This window comes from Prionailurus viverrinus, chromosome E1, assembly GCF_022837055.1.
Source record: "Prionailurus viverrinus isolate Anna chromosome E1, UM_Priviv_1.0, whole genome shotgun sequence".
Lineage (NCBI taxonomy): Eukaryota > Metazoa > Chordata > Mammalia > Carnivora > Felidae > Prionailurus > Prionailurus viverrinus.
Genome location: NC_062574.1, coordinates 15,130,386 through 15,153,513, shown reverse-complemented (window position 1 = coordinate 15,153,513; position 23,128 = coordinate 15,130,386). Strand labels below are relative to the sequence as shown.

At 52.1% G+C, this 23,128-nt stretch overlaps 2 protein-coding genes and 1 long non-coding RNA gene across 7 annotated transcripts in view; 1 reads left to right on the top strand and 2 right to left on the bottom strand.

Moving 5' to 3' along the window:
* Positions 1 to 565: 565 nt before the first annotated feature.
* Positions 566 to 19,125, bottom strand: INPP5K (inositol polyphosphate-5-phosphatase K). 5 transcript variants are annotated; one of them, XR_007146734.1, is made up of 13 exons: positions 18,769 to 19,119; positions 16,848 to 16,955; positions 16,424 to 16,532; positions 12,420 to 12,536; positions 11,929 to 12,104; positions 11,303 to 11,414; positions 10,536 to 10,645; positions 3,673 to 3,859; positions 2,667 to 2,804; positions 2,320 to 2,403; positions 2,047 to 2,151; positions 1,676 to 1,837; positions 566 to 802 (listed from the first exon to the last, which is right to left on the bottom strand). XR_007146734.1 is itself a non-coding variant. In XM_047832176.1 (12 exons), exons 3-12 carry the CDS (start codon positions 16,520 to 16,522, stop codon positions 1,778 to 1,780), a joined length of 1,188 nt encoding a protein of 395 aa, XP_047688132.1. In that variant the 5' UTR covers positions 16,523 to 16,525; positions 16,848 to 16,955; positions 18,769 to 19,120; the 3' UTR covers positions 566 to 1,777. The 5 variants fall into 5 exon arrangements, 4 of the variants coding, with proteins under 4 accessions (XP_047688132.1, XP_047688130.1, XP_047688133.1 ...); XM_047832176.1 differs by having other exon boundaries at positions 566 to 1,837; positions 16,424 to 16,525; positions 18,769 to 19,120; XM_047832174.1 differs by having other exon boundaries at positions 566 to 1,837; positions 18,769 to 19,118.
* Positions 19,121 to 20,225, top strand: LOC125151356 (uncharacterized). The gene is made up of 2 exons (XR_007146735.1): positions 19,121 to 19,432; positions 19,978 to 20,225. It is a non-coding gene; the product is annotated as an uncharacterized LOC125151356 (long non-coding RNA).
* Positions 20,119 to 23,128, bottom strand: part of PITPNA (phosphatidylinositol transfer protein alpha) — a 41,019-nt gene continuing 38,009 nt past the window's right edge. The window contains exon 12 of the mRNA XM_047832180.1: positions 20,119 to 22,733. The gene's annotated coding sequence lies outside the window, so the exon portion shown is untranslated. The remainder of the gene's footprint in view (positions 22,734 to 23,128) is intronic.

Genomic DNA, 23,128 nt, shown 5'->3' with positions numbered 1-23,128 from the left:
TTTTGGAAGGATCACGCCACTCCTTTGAGCTTTGGTTTCTCTGTTTGCCAAGTGACAGGTGCCGTGTGGCAGAGCCCATGATGGTTGTGCAGGCACGAAGGCAGGAGGCGGGCAAGTGCAGGTGTTTGGGGTTCCTCAGGTGTTGAGTGTGTTGGGGCAGGAACAGAGGTTACCATGGAGACGTTGGGGGCAGGAGGGTCTGGGAAAAGGTGGGGCAGAGAGAAAAGATGGTGACATCTTTGGATAGCTGGACATGGGACCAAGGCTCAAGACTAAGGTGAGGAGGGATGAACCAGAGTGCAGAGTAAGCATCTTTTCTGAGTTGTCGGTTGCCAGAAATGCATTCTGCTTTGCAGCAAAGTAAACTAAGTGCCTAATCACATAGGTGGCTCGCCCCAACTGCACCAGGGACCCAGAGGGCCACCATCCTGGAACCTCATCCCATTCCCATCCCGGCAATATCTGCCACTCTCGGACACAGAAAGTCTAGTCTGGATCTACGGGGCCCTCGTCCCAGAGTTTAGAAAGGGCCCATTACTATGTGCCACGGAGTCACACACAAGCGTAAAAGTCATGTTTCTAATTATCCCCCAACACAACAGACACAGAGCACAGACAGCCATGGCCCGCTAGCAGCCAGGGGGACAGTTCTTCATGGTACACACGGCTCCCAGGGTGGAGTATGGATCATAGAGCGACTGCAGCGTCCCTCAGTCTCAAGTCATAGGATGGGCGTGATGGTCACAGAGCAGGCTCCCTGAGGTGTCTTCTCCTGGGAGAAGGGCCGTTGAATCACCAGTGGCTGGAGGCAAGTGGTGGGAGGTGGGACTGAGTGCCCACACAGCACCTAGAGAATGCTCTCTGAACACCCTCAAGGTCAGATTCTCCAACATCTAGATTCTGGCTCTCTTCTCTGCCAGCCTCTGCTTCTGGGTGCTAGGGCACTCTAGAGAGAGGGCAGGTTTCTGGCCAGTGACCACTGCAAGGGTATGAGCACGAATGGGCAAGGAACACCCTGGAAAAGTCTGTGCCTTCACAAGAGGACAGGTTGGGGCATGGAGCCTGACCCACCAGCAGAAGTGAACCTGGGTTCAATCTTCTGCTCCGGCCCTGGGACATCCTGGGGTGGGGGTACTGGCAGCAGGACAGTCATCGTCTTGCCCACAACATTTACATGAGAGCCTGGGTGAAGGGGCCCCTCCATCTCACCCACTTAGTCCTTGCTGAAAGCAGGGACCCCAGGCCCTCTGCCTATCCCTCAGGGGGACAGGCAATGAGATGCCAAGACTCCTGGAACCCAGGGCTGCTTGTGCCAACCAGTCTACAGAGCCTGTGCAAATGTGAGCATCTCTTCCCCCCCACCCCCCGCCCAGGCAGCCTGAGGCCCAGGATGGCGTGACAAGAATGCAGGCCTGTGCCAGATGGGGCATGTGCCTGGCAGGCCTGCTTGGGCGGAACTGGAAGTGTGTGGGGGGAAAATCAAGAAACGAGATGCAGGCTGGAGGGTCTTCCCACAGCCAGTGGACTGTCCCAGGTCTTCACTGCTGACAAACCAGCTGGTTGCACTCACATCTCAGCAACAAAAACCTGTATTCAAGTGGCCAATTCCAGAGATCTGGACTGGAGAGAGAGCATAGGAGTGTGGCGAGAGCTCCCCCTGGGAGGTGGAGGGTACCTGCTGCCTCTTCTGGGGGCTGGGCCCCCAGCGCTCCTGGCAGTGGTAGGCAGAGCTGGCTGCCAGCTCTGGCCTCCGCCCTGGATCCACTCTCATCCGGGCTCAGATATGTGGTTGGGCTTCACCCAGTAGGTCCTCTGCCAAGGAGGAGCCAGGCTGGATCTGCAGGGATAAAACAGGCGGTGAGTAGAAGTGGGGGGGGGGGGGGGGGGGGGGAGGGGAAGAGCAGGTTTTCCTTTGTGCCTTTCCATCACTCCCATTCTCAAAGGATGCGGCTCCGTGGTACAAGTGGGTTCCTAGCCCGGGCCCTGGGAGAACCGATGAGGAGCTCAAGTCCTCTGACAGTCCCCTTCCCCACCAGCATCCCGTACCTTGAAGGGTTTGCTTATCCCCACCACAGAATGTAGACTGTTGCTATAGTAACAGAGGAGAAACTGGTCCTCAGTCTCGGGGATATTGCTGACATTGAAGTATACCTGGAGGGGAGGATGAATAGGAATGGGGTCACCTCCCCAGGCTGGGCCCCACCCAGCGCTCAGCAACAAATTATCCCAGCCTCGGTTCCTTCCAAAGACAGAGCGGTGCTCAGGCAAGCCCTCATGCTGGAGACGTGGAATACCTAGCTTAGGAAAGGGGGCAGGTACCTGGCTCAGCCCATCGTTGAAGGAGACCTGGTTGTCCCTGACCCAGACATAGGACACGTAGTCATTAATGTGGCGCAGCCCCACCTGTGGGAGAGGGGATTGGGCAGTCAGTGGTCTGGGAGGACACAGGACCTATAGCAAGTCCTAAGGAGAGGACGGTTTTACTCCCCAGGCTGGCCATTGTGGCGTATGCACCCTCCCCTTCACTGCCAGCCCCTAGGTGGGCAAGGACCCCCATGGGGGATGAGCATGAGCTCTTCAGCCTGTGCCCAGCTCCCGTAAACCCTCAGGATGGATAAGCCAGAGGAGTATGGCTGATGGACGCCACGCCTTTCCTGCCACATCACCTTGTATAGTCCAATCCAGTCCCAGGGGCTGCTGAGAAAGTCTGGGGTCAAGGAGTAGCTGATCAACATGTCGTTTTCCATGGTCCACAGGCCCTCAGGTATCAGGGTGATCAATGGGGCAGACACCAATGGCTTCAGCTACACGCAGGAGTGAGAAAGGGGTTGAAATCCCATAGCATCATTCCTTTCTCTGAGACGAATGTCCTTGCTGGGCCCTTCCAACACATCAGGGTCAGTAGGGGAAAAGAGGGCACGCAAGGGGGTGGGCATCGAACTCCGCTCGGCTGTCCCGAGAAAGTATCAGACCCTGGCTGGCCACCTGGAGGAAGGGGCCAAAGGCTTGTTGGGGGTGGCTGGCCCTGCCAGGGAAGATGGGGATGGGGGCCAGGTGGGTAACCACGCAGAGAGTCAAGTGTTGAGGGGTGATGGTGGGGGAGAATAGGGGAGTTGATGACAGGTTTAAGAAAGAAGGCAGAGAGCTGCTCTCAGGCCTCTAGGGTTTGTCAGGAACCCTCCCCAAGGCTCTGGGGAGAACAGCTATAGGCATATGGAGGGACACAATGGTATACAGACAGACAAACCAGTATGAAAAAGTGAAGGCTGAGGGCAGCCAGCGGGTCACCAAGGGAAGTCAACATCGCCTTGGTCATTTGATGGCAAGATGCAAGGATGGAGGGAGCTCCCTTTGCAACCTGATCCAGGTAGGTTTAGGACAAAAAGAAGTCCTACTTCACATAGTAGGTAATAAGCATAATGGAACTCATTAGCCCCAAGGGACGGTACCAAGAGGAAATGGAAACCTGTTCACAAAGGGTCTGGACACGTTTTTGACAGAGCCCTCTACAGCTTCTAAGAGCTGGGATACCTGACCTGGGAGGAGTGGCAGTGGTGTCCTCCTACAGGTCTCCCCCGGGACGTTTGCTGACATTAGAATCCAGGGCTGGAGGGTGTGGGAGGTGGCCCGGCACGGGTGCTCTGTTAAGTGCCAGGCAGCCCAGAAATTCACCTCCAAGTCAAAGGTGCTGGTGACAGGCTTATGGTCACTGATGCAGTACACCATGTGGCTGACGTAGCTCCTCAGGGTCAGGCAGAAGTGGGGGGCTGGGAGTCTCGGGGTGTGGGGGTTGGCCTGGGGCTGCCGCTTCAACCTCCACAGGATGCGGTCGGTCCATGCGGGCTTGCGTTTTTTCTCACTGCGGGGGCGGAGAAAAAGGAGGAGGAGAGAAGGGTTGGCAGGAGAGCAAGAAGTTACCCCCCACAAGCTTGCTGGAGCCCCTAACACCAGGGGCTATCAGTGGCCCTGAGAGCCCTGGCTACAGCTGGAGCATGGCATGGCAGCAGACTGGAGGGGGCCCAAGGGAATCAAAAGTATGTTGGCTTTTGTCAGACTCCGCCAAGGACCTTCAGTCTGGTCTACGTTTGTATGAATCAAATTGTGATTCGGAACCGTTTCTTTTCAAAGCTTTTCTTCTTTCTTAAACAAAAGCAGCAGTAGCTCGAAAAAGCTGAGGTCTGGACTCGGGAGTCAGACGTGAGCCTGACTTTGGCTTCCCCCTCACTAAAGGCACGGCCTCAGGAAAGGAAAGGGAAGCATTTGGAGAAGCTGTCTATGCCTGCCACTGATACTGTTTGTTCTACTCTCCACTCCACAGGTGGAGAAATTGAGATTTAGAGGGGAAGCAACTTTCCCAAAGTCAGCCAGCTACCGAGCGTGGAGCCAGGATTCAAGGGGAGGCAGCATGACCACAGAGCACACGCTCTTCATCACACCAACCCCTCCTGGCCTCAGCCTCCTCATCTGTAAAATGAAGGTAATAAGGGTTGCTGACGTGATTAAATGAGATAAAGCACAAAAAATATTTAGCACGGCGGTAGGTACAAAATAAACTCTCTGTAGTCACTGGCTGTTATGACTCTGTTCTCAAGAGTCCTCCACTGAGGGACCTCTCACCTGTTTGCTTACAAGCTTCCTTGAAGGGCATGAGGGGCCGTACAGCCCCTGGAGACAAGAGTGCTCTCCTCCCCTAGGTAACTGTAGTTGCCCCAAGACAGGCAAATCTCTCACTCCTAACACAGCTATGCCCAGGCAGCTACTGGTGTTCTCGAAGACTGGTTGGCTAACCAGGCCCTGCCCTCCAAAGGGGGGGCCCCAAGTCCTGGAACGGGGTGGGGTGGGGTGGGAACAGTGGCTGTTCTGGGTTCCTCCCCCCTTTATTTTATTTTTTTTTTAATGTATTTATTTTGAGAGAGAGAGAGAGTGAGTGGGGGAGAGAGGGGGAGAGAGAGAGAGAGAATCCCAAGCAGGCTCCACAATGTCATCACAGAGCCCAATGGGGGGCTTGAACTCATGAACCGTGAGATCATGACCTGAGCCGAAATCAAGAGTTGGACACTTAACCGACTGAGCCACCCAGGCGCCTCCTCCCCCTTTATTTTACGTATTAAAAAAAATTTTTTTTAACGTTTTATTTATTCTTGAGAGCGAGTGAGAGAGACAGAGCATAAGTGGGGGAGGGACGAGTGAGAGGGACACAGAATCGGAAGCAGGTTCCAGGCTCTGAGCTGTCAGCACAGAGCCTGACGTGAGGCTTGAACTCACAAACCGTGAAATCATAACCTGAGCCGAAGTCAGACGCTTTACCAACAGAGCTACCCAGGCGCCTCCCCCTCCCCCTTTATTTTAAATGAAGCCAGAGTGGTCAAGCCTGGTCAGATGGTTGCCTACTTTAAAAACTACCACCCCCCCATTTTAAAACCTTTAAGGAGTCTTCATGCCTCCAAAATAAAGCTCAAGTCCCCAAGTATGGCTTTCAAGGCGCTCAGGAGTCTCACACCCCTGTCCTACCTTGTCTCCCACCACTGTCCCAGACCCGCCTACCACAGTGACTCTTAAGCCTCAGGACCTTTACTCTTGTGGTTTTTGCTGCCCGGAACACACTTCTTCACAGGGAGAGGCCCAATTCCAAAGCTGTCTTTGTCATAAAGCCAGCTTTGAGCTCTCCTTTTTGCTTCCAAAGCATTTTACACCGGTGCTTCCCTAATTATGTTATAAGCGCGGCCGTTTTGTTTCCCAGTCAGCACGTCGCTTAGCGTGAGCTGGGAAGGCAGGACTGGCTCTTGAGTCCCCTGTGTATTCTCAGCATTAGTACAGAGCCTGGCACATAGTAGGTACTCAATGGCGTATGGAACCCAAACTAACTAAGACCCCAAACTCAATCTCTCTCCTCAAAAATGATCATCTAATCCTAACGTATACGGTTTCAGACGTTGATAACCAGTTTGAAATGCTATTTTTGTCTTCTGTCTCATCCCCTGTTTTTAATTGATTAATTTATTTTTAAGTTTATTTTTTTTGAGTGGAGGGTGAGAGAGAGAGAGAGAGAGAGAGAGAGAGAGAGAGAGAGAATCTCAAGCAGGTTCTGCACAGTCAGCACAGAGCCTCACGCTGGGCTTGATCTCACGAACCATGAGATCATGACCTGAGCTGAAATCAAGAGTCAGTCGCTCAACCAACTGAGCAACCCAGGCACCGCACCCCCCGCCCCCTTTTACTGTTTTAAATTAACATTTCCGACATACTGTTGTCAATTCAACAGCAATAGTCTTCCAGCAACAGATGCAGAATGGTGTCCGGCTGGTAAACTCTGACTCTGGAATCAGACAACAGGAGTTGGGGGAAGGTCCTGCTCTGTTATTTAAGAGCTACATGGTTCTGGTTGGTGAACAGGTGATTTGAAGAGCGTGGAGGGCTCAGAGGGCAGGGAAGCTCCTCGCCCTCTCCCCATACCTTGCCCTACGCATCCCTTTCATCTGCCTGTTCCTGAATTACATCTTTTTATAATTAACTGGTAATTTAGTTTAAAAAAGAGAGAGAGAGAGAAAGCTATGTGCCCTTGGGCAAGTGACTTCACTACTCCAAGCCTCAGTTTCTTCAACTCTAAGATGGGGTGATAACAGTACTTACTTCAAAGAGACATTGTGAGGACCAAATAAATTAATGTGCGTCAAGGGAGTGGTCAAAAAGTGCTAACTGGCTGAAGCACATCTGTTTGGGGCTCCTGGCGTTGTTTCAACTTTTCACTCTTCTGAGGACTGGTCAGAGCACATCAGAATGTGCTATTTCCATCCCAGAGACTATAAACAGAATCTCAGAACCTACTGAACCTACATTCAGTACCCAGCAATCCTTATACTTGGTGATGCGCCACATAAATACACCACTCTTCCTTTCAAAGTGCTCCCCCTCCTCAACTTCCCTATCATGGTGACTTCAAGATCTTCCCCAAGACCTGACCACAGCCTGTCTCCCTTTCTTCCTTTTCCATGGCCTGGCCGAGGCTTATCACTGGGCACCTGTATTGTTCAATCTTTCAACAAAGATTCACTGAGTGCTTATTATATGCCAGGCAACTGGGGATCTGAAAAATGGGATTGACAAGGTCCTCAAAGAGCTTGTTTGACAAACAAAAGACAGGAAGCAAGTTAAGTGTGCACAAATTAAATTCCCCCACTTCTCCATTTCTAAAAATAACAAGAGCAAAACATGGGGTCCTTCTGTGCATTAGACACTGTGACAGGTGTCTCACGGACTGTTCTAACCCTCTCAACACCGGAAGAATGTCACAGGGCGCATTTTCCTCCTTCTACAAGACCCTGAAGTTCAGAGGTCACCCTGTCCAGGCAGAAGTCGGACGTTTGCCCAGGTCTACGAAGTCCACACTCCTTCCACGGCACTCCCCTGTGGCCAATTCCCAGCAGCCAGAACTGTCTCAGAGCATGCCGTATAGAACTGGACCTCGCTTTTGCTTTTTGGCTGAATGGTGTGACTGAGTATAAGAAATGCTTCTGGATATTACCGTGTCCTAATTTTTGAAAAATTAAAACCGAGCAACTCTGCAAATTTCTCTTTAGGAGCTAGAAAATTGAGCCAATTTACTGACCCTAAAGTAGGGAAGTGTTCCATTTCTAGGTCAGAAATGGACTTTTCCCTTCCGCTCCCTATAGATGGCTTCTAAGTGTCTCACTGAACTCTGGACATGAGTTTTGACTAGATTGAGCATAATAACCTCTGCTCATCGCCTAGTGGAGAGGTTGCCCAGGCTCGTGTTGACTGTAACAAAATCCTATCGCAATCCCTGACTTTAACAGGATTTCCCGCTCTGGGCCCTTTCACCCTCCCCTGTAATGGAGCTGACCTCGTTTCTCATTACATCTTGGCTCAGGGACGCTGCTGTGGCTGGGCAGAGCCGTGTGCGTACTATGCCCTGTCTACAACTCACTCGCAGCCACTTTGTATGGCTGGTCAGCCTCTTCTCAAGGTGCCTCTCATCGGCGCTGCTGATTGACCGGAACGTCTGCCCTTCTTTCTGCCAAAGTCTGCTGCTTCCTTGACAGCAGCTCTGACTGACTCCTCCTGGCTTCAGCTGTCTGTCTCCTTACCATTCGCTCAACTTCCTTCGGCACTTACAGAGCTCTAGAACCTTTTACTGGCCAACTCTTGGACTTGAGAGTGTTTATTTGGATCTCTTGCTATGGGTGGGTCTCTCTACTAGGCTGGCTGCTCCTTAAATAACTTATCTTTCTTCCTTTTGTCCTCTCAGGCTCCCGACTCAAACATACTCCAGGCACTATGCTACATACCAGAAACGGTCATAAATCAGCTCTCTTCAGGCATTCATAGTAGAGCAAGAAAAGCACACCGTGTCTTGAGAACAATACCGAAAGCATGATGTGTGCAGGGCTTTCAGGCGGCATGCCGGCAGGAGAGGACTCTCGGTGGGATGGGGGAGGGTCAAGGAAGGCCTTCTAACAGACGTGATGTCTGAACTAAGTTTTCAAGGATGAGTAACAGTCTGGTTACACAGACACACGGCAAGTGCTCAGTAATGGCGACCACAATGTGGGTTGTATCTATCATGTGGAAGTACCTGCTTCCTTCTTAGCAAGGCTTTGCTATCCCAATCCCGCCCTTTCTGCGGCTGCTGGCAAGACCGGCTGTGATTGTGGAGGTACTGCGGGCTAGAGGGAAGCATCGTGGGCCACCAGAGTCCAGAGTCAGGTCTCAGCCCCAACTCTGCCACCAGTGGCTGAGCTTCCTGGGGAAGTCCTCTGAAGTCCTTTAACACCTCAGGGCCTCTCTAGCCAATCTCAGTCCCTGCTGACCACAGCCTAGACTCAGCTGTAATAATTCCTAGTCTCCTGGTGGTTTCCCTACCATACCTCGGGGTGGGGACAGAGGGACACCTGGCCACATGGCCTGCCAGCAGCTCTCTTCCCGCTGCCAAGTGAGGATTTAAAGTCAACTGGCAGAGGGTCCCAGGCCCCAAGGCTTGGGCCTGTCCCACCGAGGCCTCCCAATTTCCATGGTAGCTCTCATTTCCAATGGATGGCTGCGGAGACTGGCGTTCTCCGTGCCGCTGTGGCCCCGGGCCAGCTGGCCAGCCAGAACCTGCCCTCTTACCTCTTTTCCAGCCTGTTCTGTTGCCCAGGCTGGACTCTGTTTCCAGTGTTCATGGCCTCTTCTTGTGTACATTGCCCAGGCCATGACCCCACCCCGTCTTGCTCCACACTCCTGAAATGGCTCACCCTCTCCCCGTTCCGTGGAGGGGCCGCTGTGGCTCTGCCATACCCCTTCCGGCACAGGGCCGTCGGTTCTACCTGTCTCCCTGGCCTGGCTGGGGAGATACCTGTTCACTCCCTAAATTCCAGAGGCGCTGCCCTGGAGGCACTTCCCGCCGCCCTCATAAGGCAGCCCCGCTGTGAGGAATAAATGAAGCCGCTGCTCCAGGGGAAACGAAACCCCCAGAACACGTGAGGGGTTCTTCTTTTTCTTTTCTTTTTTTTAACATTTTACCTTTAAGTAATCTCCCTGCTCAACGTGGGGCTCGAACTCACAACCCTGGGATCAAGTGTCGTAGGCTCCACCGACGGAGCCAGCCAGGTGCCCCTATTCTTTTTCTTCAAAGAGATGAGACTCCTTGCCAGACTGGGCCAGGGACTCCATGCTGGAGCTGCTTTCAACCCTTGGCCTGAGCTTAAAGTTTTGGCGGTTACCTGGCCCTTTCTTGGCTTCCTAGAAACGTGTCTGGTAAAACTACCACCTGAAGGCACGAATCTAACAACAGCAGTCGTCACCGTGCTTACCAGGTGCCAGGCACCGGGCTAAGCACATGCAAGGTCTCGTTCAATCCTCAACCCCATGGGGGGGGGGGGTACTGTTAGCACCCCCATTTTATAGATGACAAGACTGAGGCTTAAACACCTGTCCAAGGTCATGCAGCCGGCGAGGGGCAGAGCTGTACCTCTGACTGCCAGCTGCACCGTCTCTATACTGTTTCCCATAAACTCCTCCCCGCCCCGACAGCTACTATTTCATCTTCCTAAATAGTACCTGATTCACCCACAGCTGGGGCAGGGACACTTCATACTAGTAATTGGCCGAGCCGACATTTCTGTCCCCCTGTCTGGGAGGGACCAGAAGGTCTGGGGAAGTGTGGACAAGGGTGCCCAGAATGCTGAAATACGGTCCCTCCCAAGGGAGGAATGAGCTGCTTCTCCCCTTCCTCCTGCCCTACCTGCCCTGCCCCCACCCCCACCCTGCAGCCTCGTCAGCACCTCCATGCTCTCCGAGGACAATCTGGGGCAGCTCCCGTGGTCAGCGCCTCATGAGGTGGGTGGGAGGTGCCATTCCCGAGGTGGTGGCTGGCCGGATCTGTTCCCGCTTTCTAACACTTCTCCTGTGAGGCAGCTCCCTCTGCCACTAGGGCCCGTACAACCCGACTTCCCGGGCCTCCTGGCCCCGCACTTCCTCCTCACAGGCTAATTCCAAATCTGCGGCAGGCTGACCCTCTCCTGGTGGAGCCCCCTCACCTGGTATCGTAGTTGTTGGAGTTCTTATCAAACTTGTAGGTGGGCGGGAAGAGCAGAGGGCCCTCCTGGAACTCCCGGAGCAGCGGGTCGTGTTTCTTGGCAATGCTGAGCTAGAGAGAAAGAACAGTCCCATCTCCTAGGAGTCCTGACCCAGTGGCCCAGCACACACTCCATTCAAGGGATGAGCACGTGCCGGCACGCTAGGCAAGAGTCCAGCAACACCTCTTCCCTTCCTCACCGCCGCCCCGGTGGCAGCCTCAGCACCCCATCCCCACTCCACCCCCAGGAAAGCAGCTGGATCCCTTTGTAAACATCACGCGAGATCCCTAGTCCCGCGAGAGGCAGATGCCTGCCATTTCCCAGTCCTTGGGCTCTAGCGAGCAGGCTTTGAATTGCATCTGTTTGGGAGCCACTAGCAGACATGTATCACAGTGTATTTGGGTAGCCAGGGTGCCCCCAAAGGGGTAGTATCTCATCCTCCAGAAGGCAAGCAAGCCTGGGGATGGGAAAGACAACAGGGTATAGGAGAGTCAGTGTCTGGTGCGGGGCCACGGCAGGCGGAAGCCCTTCTTGTTCCCCAACTTATTTCACACCCGGCAGCTCCTCCAGGCGAAGACCAGGCCCCTGGGTGCAAAGGGAACAGGGACTTCAGAGGCTTGGGAATGGAGGACAGGTGCTCAGGAACCTGAGCAGTACTCCCCACATTTGATGTTAGGCCTCCACAATGGGCTCGGATCACCCCTCTGGACCCTTCCTTCATTTGATACCTGATCCTTCTCCCACAGGTCACTGTAGCACCGATTTTTTATGGATTCCCGAACAAAATGCAGCCCAAAGTCCTCGATCCGAAAGTTCATGTCTCCAAACCAGAGAATGAGGCTGCGGAGGGAAAAGAAGGCAGCTGAGGGCTATGATGAGGTAAGAGAAGACAGGAGCAATGGACCCCGGGGCCGCTCACTCCTCTGGCACAGAGCTCGAGGGGCAGGTGAGGTGCCAGATGCTGGGAGAGGAGCCAGTAATGGTAACGACGCGGCATGGGTCCTACTGGGCTGTTCTGACGGCCACTTCCTTGTCCTCCAAAGAGGCCAGCCCCTGGGGGCAAGCAGCAAATACAGAGCAGGCTCTAGGCCTCCCACTCCCCCCTCAACTGGCCACCAGGCAAGGCTGAGAACCAGCTCCCCGTGGGTGACCTCAAGGAACCATGGCCTTCTCAATCTGGGGTGTTCAGAAGTGTCTAGAGCTCCTAGGCGGGCCAGGGAGGCAAAGCTGGATGGGAGAGTAGATGGAGCATTAGGGAAGAGGCTGGGAAAGGGGGGGAGGGGAGCAAAGCTGCCTGAGGAGGATGCTAGCCTGGGCTGACCGCAGGGGCAGCAGTTCGCAAGCACATGCTCACTCATGGTCCAGGATGTTGGGGATGTTCTGTCCCTCAAAATTTTGCATCTCCAGGATCCGGTCAAAGTGCTGCAGCCGCTGGTCATTGTTGGCCATGTGGGGGGGGAGGTGGCAGTTGATGATGCTGACATAGTAGCCATAAAGCTTCAGGCAGATGTTGATGCCCCCTTTGTTCCCCTGGTGGAACAGGTGGGCAGAAGGGTGGGAAGTCGCTCTGGGTGAGAATCACCTCCCCTTTCCCATTGCAGGGCCAGACACTCAGCTCCCTGGAGCGACGTCTCCATCTAAGAGCCCAGCTCACCCAGTCTGAGGTCTCAGGGGTGCCAAGCTCCCAGGGGCAGGAGAGCAGATATGTAGGGCACTGGCCTGGAAGAATACTCAGATTCATTTCACCCCCTCTTTTATTTGCTCACCTCTAAAGAACCCAGCCCTCCCCGGCCCAGTGGCAGGGGGCCTCCCAGCTCACAACTCAGACCACAGCTCAGTCCTTACCCAGTACCCGAAGAGGCCAGTGGGGGTGGATTTAGTAGAGAGGATCTGGACAAAGGGCAAATGCTGATGCTTGGCAAAGAAGAGTAAGAGGAGCCCCTGCATGCGGACACTGGAGACCTACAGCACAGGGGGGACAATGGTCATTCATTTCCCTGCACTGGCTGAGCATGACCCTGCCCAGCCCTGAGGTCAATGGTATCTCAGCTCGAGTCTTACTCCCCTTAGCTGCCAAATGATGCATTCTGGGAGCTGAGCAAGTTCCAGTTTCTGTTCTTGGGCTTGAGTGGAAGGCAGGGAAGACAAGGCTGCCAGGGTACCCTGCCATCAGGAGGGCACTGACTCTTCAGTCCCAGTCCCATGGAACCCAGGGGCTCCTCTCACCCATGCTCTGTGGGTCCTTTGGGGACTCTGGGCTGCTACCCCTGTGGGCCAGGGCCTCAGAGAGGAATGGCACAATGCAGGATAGTGGCTAAGGGCAGTGGCTTTGAAGTTAGCCAGATCTGGGTTCAAAGCCCAAGAGTATTTGATACTGGGCCAAGTCTCAGTCTATTTTATCATTGATAAAGCAGGAATCTATCTCATCTATCTCACAGATGCTGAAAGGATTAACTGGTAGCTGCTATTTTCTGGTTTAAGGATTTATTTTTTATTTTTAACATTTATTATTGAGAGACAGAGCATGAGCAGGGGAAGGGCAGAGAGAGAGGGAGACACAGAATCTGAAGTAGGCTCCAGGCTCTGAGCTGTCAGCACAGAGCCTGACGCAGGGCTCAAACTCACAAACTGCAAGATCATGACCTGAGCCGAAGTCAGACGCTCAACCGACGGAGCCACCCAGGCGTCCCATGGATTTTTTTTTTTTTAAGTAATACACCCAAAATGGGGCTTGAACTCATGACCCTGAGATCAAGAGTCGCAGGTTCTTCTGACTGAACCAGCCATGCGCCCTTGATTTAAAGTTTTTAAAAGTAAATTGGGTAGCAGGGTGGCTTGGTCAGTTAAGCATCTGACCTCGGCTCACGTTATGATCTTATGGTTTGTAAGTTCGAGCCTCGCACTGGGATTGCTGCTGTCAGCACAGAGCCTCTTTTGGATCCTCTGTCCCCCTCTCTCTGCCCCTCCCCCATGAGCATGCACATGCACATTCAAAAATAAACATTTAAAAATAAATACATACATACATACATTAATACATAAATAAATAAAAGTAAATTTAGGGGGAGGGGACCGCTTTAGTCACTTAATCATATGACTCTTAATTTTGGCTCAGGTCATGATCTCACCAGTTGTGAGATCAAGCCCTGAGTCAGTCTCTACGCTGACAACACGGAGCCTGCTTGATTCTTTCTCTCTGCCCCTTTGTCTCTCTCCCTCCCTCTTATAACCATTTTACGAAATTAAAAAATACATATAAGTAAATTCGGGGGGGGGGTGCCTGGATGACTCAGTCGGTAGAGCATGTGACCTTGATCTCAGGATTGTGAGTTCAAGCCTCACGTTGGGCGTGGAGCCTACTTAAAAGAAAAAAGAAAGTAAATTCAGGTAAAGAACATGAGAGAGCCTTCTAGGGTGCTAAACATATTCTGTATCTTGACTTGTTGACTTGACAGGTGATAATATTGGTGCATATACACATAAAAATCCATAAAAAATACACTTAATTTTGCAAACATTATAGGTCAATGGAAAATTAAGAAAATGCTCCACAAAATAATTATACTCCGTGGTTCGTTGCATTTCCATAAAAGCAATGAGAGCAAGCACAGTGGACATGTGTTTACGGGCTGGGGAGAACGGCCACGATCTACACAAACCCTTCATACCGCATTTAACCTCTGCACCAATGTCCCTGTTCTGCAGATGGAAGGCTGAGGCTCAAGGAGACTAAGGAACCAGTAGGACTACTTGGATAACAGTATTAGAGGTCTGGGATCACCAAAATCCTTGCTCTCTTTGAGGTGGGGTGGGAAAGAGCCCTAGCCAGTGACCCTCTCACTCAGCTTCAGGCTGTCTACACCTACCACCCGAGTAGCTGTTTCCGGAGCATGAGGTGCAGAGGCCAAGGAGGAAATCCCCGGGTGGGGAGTGTGTACTGGGGCCTTCCAGGAATTATGAAACTTGATGCCGCAGGCCAGGAGCTTTGGCACAGTGGAGGAGTCAAAGCAGGGAGAACCCCAAACCCAGGAACGAGTGAGGGAGGCGTGGAAACCTAGGGCTGGGTAGAGGTTGCTACAGATGTGTCCTCAGCCCCACCCTCCAGCCCCAGTCTTGGTCTCTCCCATTCACAAGCACAGGATAATGGACCGGACTAAGGAACCGATAAAGATCCAGGAAGGGCTGTGAAGCTTAATCCTAATCCACGGAGCAGGTCTGGGCCACTGGGACCCAGCACAAAGGCACCAGTCCACTCTGTGAAGCAGCAGGGACGGGTGGGGAAGGGGGGGGTGGCAGAGGCAGGAAAGCCTCAGACTGGGAGAAAGGGTGGGGCCACCGGGGGAAGGCGGGAGAGGGGAAGTTCGGTTGGAGGAAGTGAAGTAGGAGGAGCTAAGGAAGGGCCTAAAGGGAGGCAGATAGGGGCTCTGGAGCAGGCAGAGGGCCTCAGGCCCAGGCTTCTCAACCTATAATTGGCAAACTCCTGCCAAAGGAAGAGGCTGCAAGCAGGACTCACCCCTTCCCCTCAATTCTTGGCTAGGGGAAGGAGGGACGTCTATCTGCTTTGGGTGCCAGCCCCTCAGGCAGTCCTCCCAAACGCGGGAGGCTGCATGGGTGGAATGGGTTGTGTCCCTGCCACAAGCTGAGCTAATTTCCTTGGCTCCATTCCATTCTACCAATCCCTTGCCAGTTAGCTGGGGGGCAAGGAGGCCTCCAATCTTGGGAAGAGAGTGGGTGGTGAGAGTAGTGGTTCTGCCCTCACAGAGGCTCTAGCTCCTCGTCTGTAGAAAGAGGCCTGAGTTTCATCTGGAGAAGACCAAGGGCTTGGGGGTTGGCCTTTTCTAGCCTCAGCAGCAGGACAAAACTTGTATTCCCTCCTCCTGGCTCTGCCCTCAAGAGGACTCACATCTGTTGCCTTGGCATCTTTAGGCAAACTGGGGTAAGAGAATCAATTCTGAAGAAATCTAGTCGCCCAGGGAGAGGAATAGAGGAATTCTGGTATTTCCCAGAAGCACTGCATAAGGCGCTCTGAATGGGAGGATGCTTCATCCCTCAGCTGCGCAGGATATAAAGGTGAAGATGCAGCAATCTCGAGCCTTCCTGTGGAGTCTCCTATGGTCTAGTTTCCCCAAAGAATACTGGCCTTTCAGACTGAGAACTATTTTCCTCCCCATCTATCTCCCCTCTCCTAACCTCTGGGCCCCTAGAAGTTGAGGCACATGTCCTCTATGATCAGAGGACACCCTCGGATACCAGCAGGCTAGCCTTGGGATACCTGTCAGCCTCAGAGCTCACCAATATAGCACTAAAGTATAGTAATCAAAAACATGGGTTATGAAGTTTGAAAGATATGGATTTAAATCCCAGATAGCCTGTGTGACCTCTGAGTCTTGGTTTTATCTGTAAAATAGCCATATTTCAAGAGTTATGGTTTCTAAGTAATGTATATGGAAAGCTTATTTACAATGCTTACTACCAAGTAAGCACTCGATACATGTTAGCAGTTATTATTATATTCAGGGACTTCAGGCTGGGCATGTGAGTAGAGATGGAGACTGGCAGTAGGGTAGGCACTGAGGTGTTAATAAGCTCCCCCCTCCACCCCCCCAGATTCTCCCAATCTGAAAAATATCAAGGTGTTAAACTAACCCCCGGGGTCCCAGCTCAGCTCCAGCTACATTGGAAAGACACAAGGCAGACAGGAGCACCAGGAAGCCAGGTGCAACTGAAGTTCAGGCCTTTAAATAAATAAATGGAAACAGCATGAAAGCCTGAGTGGGAGACCAAAGGACGGGGGGTTAGTGAGGAGAGGGGAGATACATTTCCCAACTGCCCATGAACTTATAAGTTACCTTGACGAAGGTCAGAGGGGAAAGCACATCCATGAAGAAACTGCTCCATGGGTCTTCAAAGGCAGTGTCAGAAAGGAGGCTCATGATCCCACAGTTCATTTCCTGCAAACTGCCCATCCCAGGTCAGAGGATCTCCCCCTGGCCTAGAGGGTACTGCCTCTGCCACGGACATTTAATACCGCCCTCAGCACTTTCAAACCTTGGGTACTCATGACCGTGATCTCTCCCTCCCCTGGCTGTTGATCGCCAACCCTTCGCCATTACTAACTCAGGACAAGAGACACTGACTGGCTGAAAGCTCCTAGCCTTCAGACTCCAGAGCAAGGGAGGACAGGTCACAGTTCCCCGTGGGGACGATTTGGGACTGGCTGGGCTTACCTATCTCAGATATGGGGAAGGGTGAGGGGGCATTGCAGACACCTACCCAATGACATACATGTCCACACTCAGGTTCTCTTTGTTGAGCTGAAGAAGATCACTGAGGTCTAGAGGAGGTGCTGCAGAGGCCACGTTCCACGTCACAACATGGATTCTGTGGAAGGGATGCAAAGGGAAGTCGTGCAGGAAGGAGGGTAAGACCTTATCCCAGTAACAAACGGGCCGAGGCCCGCTAACGGCTGCACCACGATCCCCTGCAATCGTAGTGGGAAATGTGTTTCTGCACCTGGGTGTGGGAAGAGGTGCACTGAACTGCAGGCTCTTCATCCTGACTTCCGTCCTGAAGCAGGACATTTCCATCCTGCTTTGGCTCCTCCATGCAGGCCCACAGCTGCCCACACCTGGCAGCATGGGTGCTGCTGACATCAGCAAAGCTGCTCAAAGTTTTCTGGGGCAGGCAAGGGAAGGGGTGGGGATGGGGTGGGTCGTCAGGAACTTAATAATTCCACCAGCCATTCACACCTCAGGGCTCCTAAGACCACCAGAAAGATTCTGGAGGTTCAGTTTTTACCTTGTAAGAGGCCTCGGCACTACAAGACAGGAGAATTTCAAAAATAACAGAGATAACAATACCACATTCCCTTCCTTCCTTCTTCCTAGGAGGTCCCTGGAGCATAACCAAATTCTGCCAAACATTTCAGGGAGCCCAAAGAGAAGATCCTAAATAACAAGGGTCTCAACATCTCTCTCAAGAGTCTACCCTCTCTTGGGAAAAGTCATCAGTTGGATAACATCCTCAACCTTGGCTTCATGCTAGGGAAGCAACAGAACTTAGATCAGCAGCTCTCAATAACAATGGATCACATCACAGGCTCCGGGGAAAAGACACTTGCAGATCTCTTTAATTGAATAGTTACAGCAATACTCCCAGAGAGCCCGATTCTGCTCAGTACAGAGCAGGCAGGAGCTACAAACCCTGCAGAGACCAAAGACAGCCACCAATCCCTAGGTGAGTCCTAGGGACACTATGAGGAGAGGATCTGCAGCAGCTGCAAACCGAGAATGGGAGCAGCTACAAGGGGGTTGAAAGAGGTGGGACAGAAGGGCAGGACGTCTAAAAACATCTCTTCTTCACCAGATCCTGTTCTCAGAGGTCTGTGTTCTAAAAAGCACAATTTGAAATTCTTGGCCTTTTTAAAACAACTTCCTGCCCCTCCCTATGAACATCAACAAAACAATACACAAACCACCTTTCTAGGCATTCGGCCAGAGATTCTGGGCTACGTTAGTTCAAGATCTCCCCCTGCTGTCCAACAAAGGATTAAGAAAAGCAACCCTTTTAGTGCAAGGCTCTTTGTTTTCCCACGGACCAGCTCTAAACGGATGGAGAACAAAAGTCGGGATTTCTTGCCCTCACTCTCAGATCCGACGATTAGCAGCAAATCCCTGCATTGTGACTTGCACTAAGTTGGTGATTAGCGCTGTTCTTTGCTAAAGAGCAAGCATGGGACCAGGCTATATCCCTTCGCTAAAGGATCTTACCTAAATCTGATTTCGGATTTCAGGAGATCACAACGGGATCAGGCAGACCCCGTGATGTACGTGCTGATCAAAAGAACAAGATTTCTACTCTAGAGCTGACAGAAGAATGCCTTGTTATGTCTTTAACTTCAGACAGCCCGACACCGCTGCCTCCGCCAGTAGCAAACTGAGACACCTGCTTGGGGCACCCAAATAGGAACGAGATCGGCGGCTTGAATTTGGAGGGGGCGCGGGGCTTGGGCCCAAAACAGCCCACTCGACATCGGCTTGGGAGAACTGGGGAGGGCCTCTGAACTAGAATCAGCCCTGTAGGCCTGGTCCTTTCTCTCCCAGTCTAGTTCTACCCCAGATCCGCAGCCCGGAATGGGTAGGAGGCAGTGATCCTGCCCGGAGCAGGCCGGCCTGCCCGCAGCCGCCTTCCTCACCTAAGCGTCTTGCCTCTCGGTTCGGTTAATTTCCGTGGGTTCACAGCCGCCATCGTCCCAAGCAGCGGCCCGGCCGCCTCGTGTGTCCCCGCCACAGCCGCTCCTGGCCCGATCCGCCTCCCTCCTGCAGGAGGTCCCGGCCAGCTTACTCTCACCAATTGTTTTCCTTCCGGATTCTGACTCTCCGCCTCAGCTTCCGTAAGAGGCGGGGCTTGAGGCCACGAAGGGCTCTGAGTGGCTCGGCCCGGGGGAAGAGGCGGGCCTCTCCAACGAGCGCGAAACGGCGAAAGGCTGCGAGGAGAGAGGCTTAGGGGGATCCGGGCCATAAGACAGGCACGTCTCTGTGTCGTCAGAACCCGACGCAACGATGCCCCGCCCGGCGCGCCGGGCATCTGTCGCTGCCCACCCCCCCCCGCGGCTCCCAGGGTGCCCCGCGCGAGGCCGGCCGGGAGAGGCTGTCTTCCGGCGGAAGCTGCTGCGAGGCCCGCACCAGCATCCTCGAGCCGGTGCGTTTCCCTATCGTTGGAAATGGGGTCTCTGACCTCTGCGCTGTGCCCCTCCACCTCCCCAACGCCCAGAGACCCAAAAGGCGAAGGTTGAGGGTGGGGTGGCAACCCAGCCACTGTCCTGCCTGTAAACCAGTCTCTCTGCCCCTCATCTACAGGTAATCGCTCTCATGTTGGTCATTGAGCTCCTACGTCGTTCCTCTCCACTCCCACTTTAAAGTGCTTCTCGCTTTTCAAACTCATTAGGTTATGTATTACACGCTAGACGCTGGAGGTTCCTGGACTCTTAAAAAAATAAAAATTAGCCACCAAAGAATGAAAAACCACTCCCTATATTTGATGAATAGCAGATGATTATTTTGCCAAAGATTAACACAGATTTTCTTCAGATAACTGGTTCTTAATCTTTTTTGGCAGTGGGGAGGACGGTGCATGGGATTCCTTTGAGGATCCTATGAGAACCATGACTCCCCAGAAGAACGCACAATTTCACAAACAAGTGTTATGAGGTTCACAGACCTGGGACTTTTTTTTTTTTTTTAAATAAATGTTTTGATGGGTAGGATGGTAAAAAAGAGGGAGATGTGAAGAGGAGGAGAGACCAAAGCAAAAGGGAAATACTGCCAATATAAAGTGGCAGAATTCCTTTCAAATACGTGATGTCTGCGTAAGTACAATGACGAGGGGATGTTTTAATTTACAGAAATAGGCCTGCAAAAAATTTTGGAGACATCTTGTATTTTTTTCTAATCCTGGTAAAATGGAGGAAAATCAGCAGAAGTTGGAGCATATCCAAGTTGTAAAATGGACATAAGGACATCACCAATAAGCTGGACTCCAGAAATCTCTGTCTAGGATTTTATTAGACTGCTTTTCTCCCCCCAATATACCTGTTTCGGAAGATTGAGACAAAAAGGCACAAACTCACATTAAATAAACAAGGTAATCTAATCAGTTCTACAAAGTGTATTTTGTAAAAGAAGTAGCACTAGGAACCAACCGAAATAAGTCAGGGAGTCCCAGCAGGGACTATAAGAGGACTTGGGAAGATATACACATGCCCACAATACTGACCCCGTCCCTGACCTCTCTCGACGAGAAGGCCAGAGCCCGGCATCCCCCCTTAACAGAGGCACTGCTGCTTCAAACTGGGACTATGACCCTGGAAATCTAATGGAAGCAGCTAGTCTGCAGGGGCACGGCACACCCTCAGGTACTATCCCCGGAGCTGAGCCTTGCATCAGAAGCCCCTCTCGGTGCTAGTCAGTTTGGGGGGTGGGTGAGAGGGTAAGGGGGATACTTAAAAGCCAACACTGTTGCCCAGCAGCAACACTATCCGTGGGGATAGAATAGACCAGGGACACCCCTCCTTATGTTTCTGTGGGTTGGAGCCCCAGATCCAGCTGACCTCAGGAAATTCTAGCTCAGCTCATGTGGATGCTTTCAAACTGGGGCAACAGGTGGATGTGGGAGGAGCCAGAGAAAAGCCAGATAAAGAGCAAGCCCCCAACTCCACGGAGTTGGAGTGGTATGTGTGGATCTTAAGAGAAGAGCTGAAACAAGGAGACTAACATCTGCTGACCCTCAAACTACCTGTGTGCTGAGAACATCATGGTTCATTTCTCCCAGGATGACCCACATCTGGACTTAGATGATGCATGAAGAAGGGAAAACGTTAAGCACAAATATAATTATAGCTAATACAGAGCTTGTAGGAAAACATTAACATTTTTCTCCAGTAGTAATGCTTCACTTTCCCGGTCAAAGAGAAGCTACCAGCAGTCGGGATCCTAATAACCAACTGAACTGCCCCAGATCCATTACCGTAGACCCCACAAGGTGAGGAGACTGAAAGGAAGGTGTAACAGGACATTTCCTGGTCCCAAAGAGGCCTCAATGAAGGTGGGAGACAACCACACTGAGGGGTCTGAGTCCATCCACTGTTGCCCCAACAGGGCCACAGGGAAGCATCCATCAGGATGTCACAGGTGCAATCCTGTGAAACATTCCCTTATTGCACTTAGAAATGAGTAAGGCAAAACAAACTGACAAGAACATAAGGATAAATGATCCCATCCTACTTCTTGCTCCCCCAACACAGATTTGGTCTCTTAATCAATCAGCCACCCCACCCAGGCTGGCATGGGCTTGGATCACAACACGCTTGGCTAACAACATACCTCACAAGGCTTGGGAGATGTCGGATGACACCACAGCTATCTCGGATTCTCCCACCGGGAAGGCATGCTTGGGTTTTGCCAAGTCGTACAAAACCATGAAGCACTCAGCAGCTTCTACCTCCCTTGGAGTCGACTTTTTCACTGGCCTGCTATGGTAGAGTTCTATACCACGATCACTACTTGCTTTTGATTGTCCAGGACAGAACTCAGCATGGGGGTGGGATGAGCTGAGTCCTTGATCCCCAAATTCCTTTCCGGTAGCTGGAGACAAGAGGGAACATGTTCTGCTGGGGAAAAGCTTTTTGCATGCTTGTTTTGTGCAGCAAGAAAAGATCAGGACCCTTCTGTCCTGACCAGCCTCAAAGACAGGGCAGGAATGTGAGAAAGCACAGAGAAAAGAGGATTATTGCTGAGTGGCAGCACCAGCCCAAAAGGGAAGAGGAGCATGGACATACAGAGCTCCTCAGGGGGGTGGGCACACTAATTAGTACATACAGGGCAGACTCAGTTCTAAGGGCCACACTGGACAGGTCCCTCCAGGTGGAGAGTGGCCCCGGGCGTATCATGGGCTCTGTGAGGTTCAGACAGAGTGGGCAACAGGAGGGCCGAGAAGCCATAGGTGTTTCTAAGACTAGTGACCAGAGATGCGATGCCTGGGGCAGAGGTTATCTGAATTTGTTGAATGTTTAAAACAGACTGGCTGGGCCCTGGGTACTTCCTCGGTGCTTACAGCACATGAACAATGGGTTACTGAGAGCAGAGATCACAGTTAGGAAGCCACACTGCTGTTCTGTGGAAATGGAGGAAAAAACTGTATTTCCAACTCATCTCCTCTCCCCAGGTGAGCACTCAAATTTGCAAAGATCTGCCCAGGAAGCGAAATACCTCAGTTTATCCCAAGGTTGAAAACAAACAAACTTAAATCATTTAAATCACCACATCACAAAAGGCAGCTATTTTGAAAGACTAAAAATGTCACTTGGAAATAAAGGGAGGGGCACACAGAAATGGGCTGAGAACACAATGGCTGGAGAGGGAGGAGCTGTAAACACAGCAACCTACAGGCCATGTATCTCAGAGGAGCAGGCTCCCGTACACGCGGGCTTCATAATACCAGACGGTCTATTTGTTCACAATATTGAAGGGCATCTAGAATTAGCTACAGTAAGGGATCGAAAGTTGCCTGAAGAATGGGCACAGAAAGGCTGCGTCCGAAGATGGCCTGTCACTCGGGAGGGTGGAGCTGCTGGGCCTTCCTGTTGACCACTGTCTTGCAAAACTAGAAAAGAAATACAATTACTAAGGAAGCAACAGAGGAAAACAGAAGCACACTGTAAATCGTCATCGATGGGGGAATTTCAAAAGGAGGAAAGATGCCAGTTGGGGGTTGGGGTCAGGGGAGAAAACTAAGGCCCAAGCAGCTGGCATTGCACCAATCCACTTGATCTTACTGTTTTATCTCTCAGAAGTTCTCAAGCACATGAGGCAGGGAGAGCAAGCTGAGGTCCACGCTACCGCTAAGACCCCAGGCCTCCTCAGCAACTTAGTGGTAGAGGACAACCAGATTTTATTTGATAAAATAATTTTCTCTCAGAGCCTGATGGGAAGCAGGGCCAGGTTTTCAATGCCATGACCAAGCCAGCTCTGAGCTGCTGGAATACCAGGAGTCTGGGG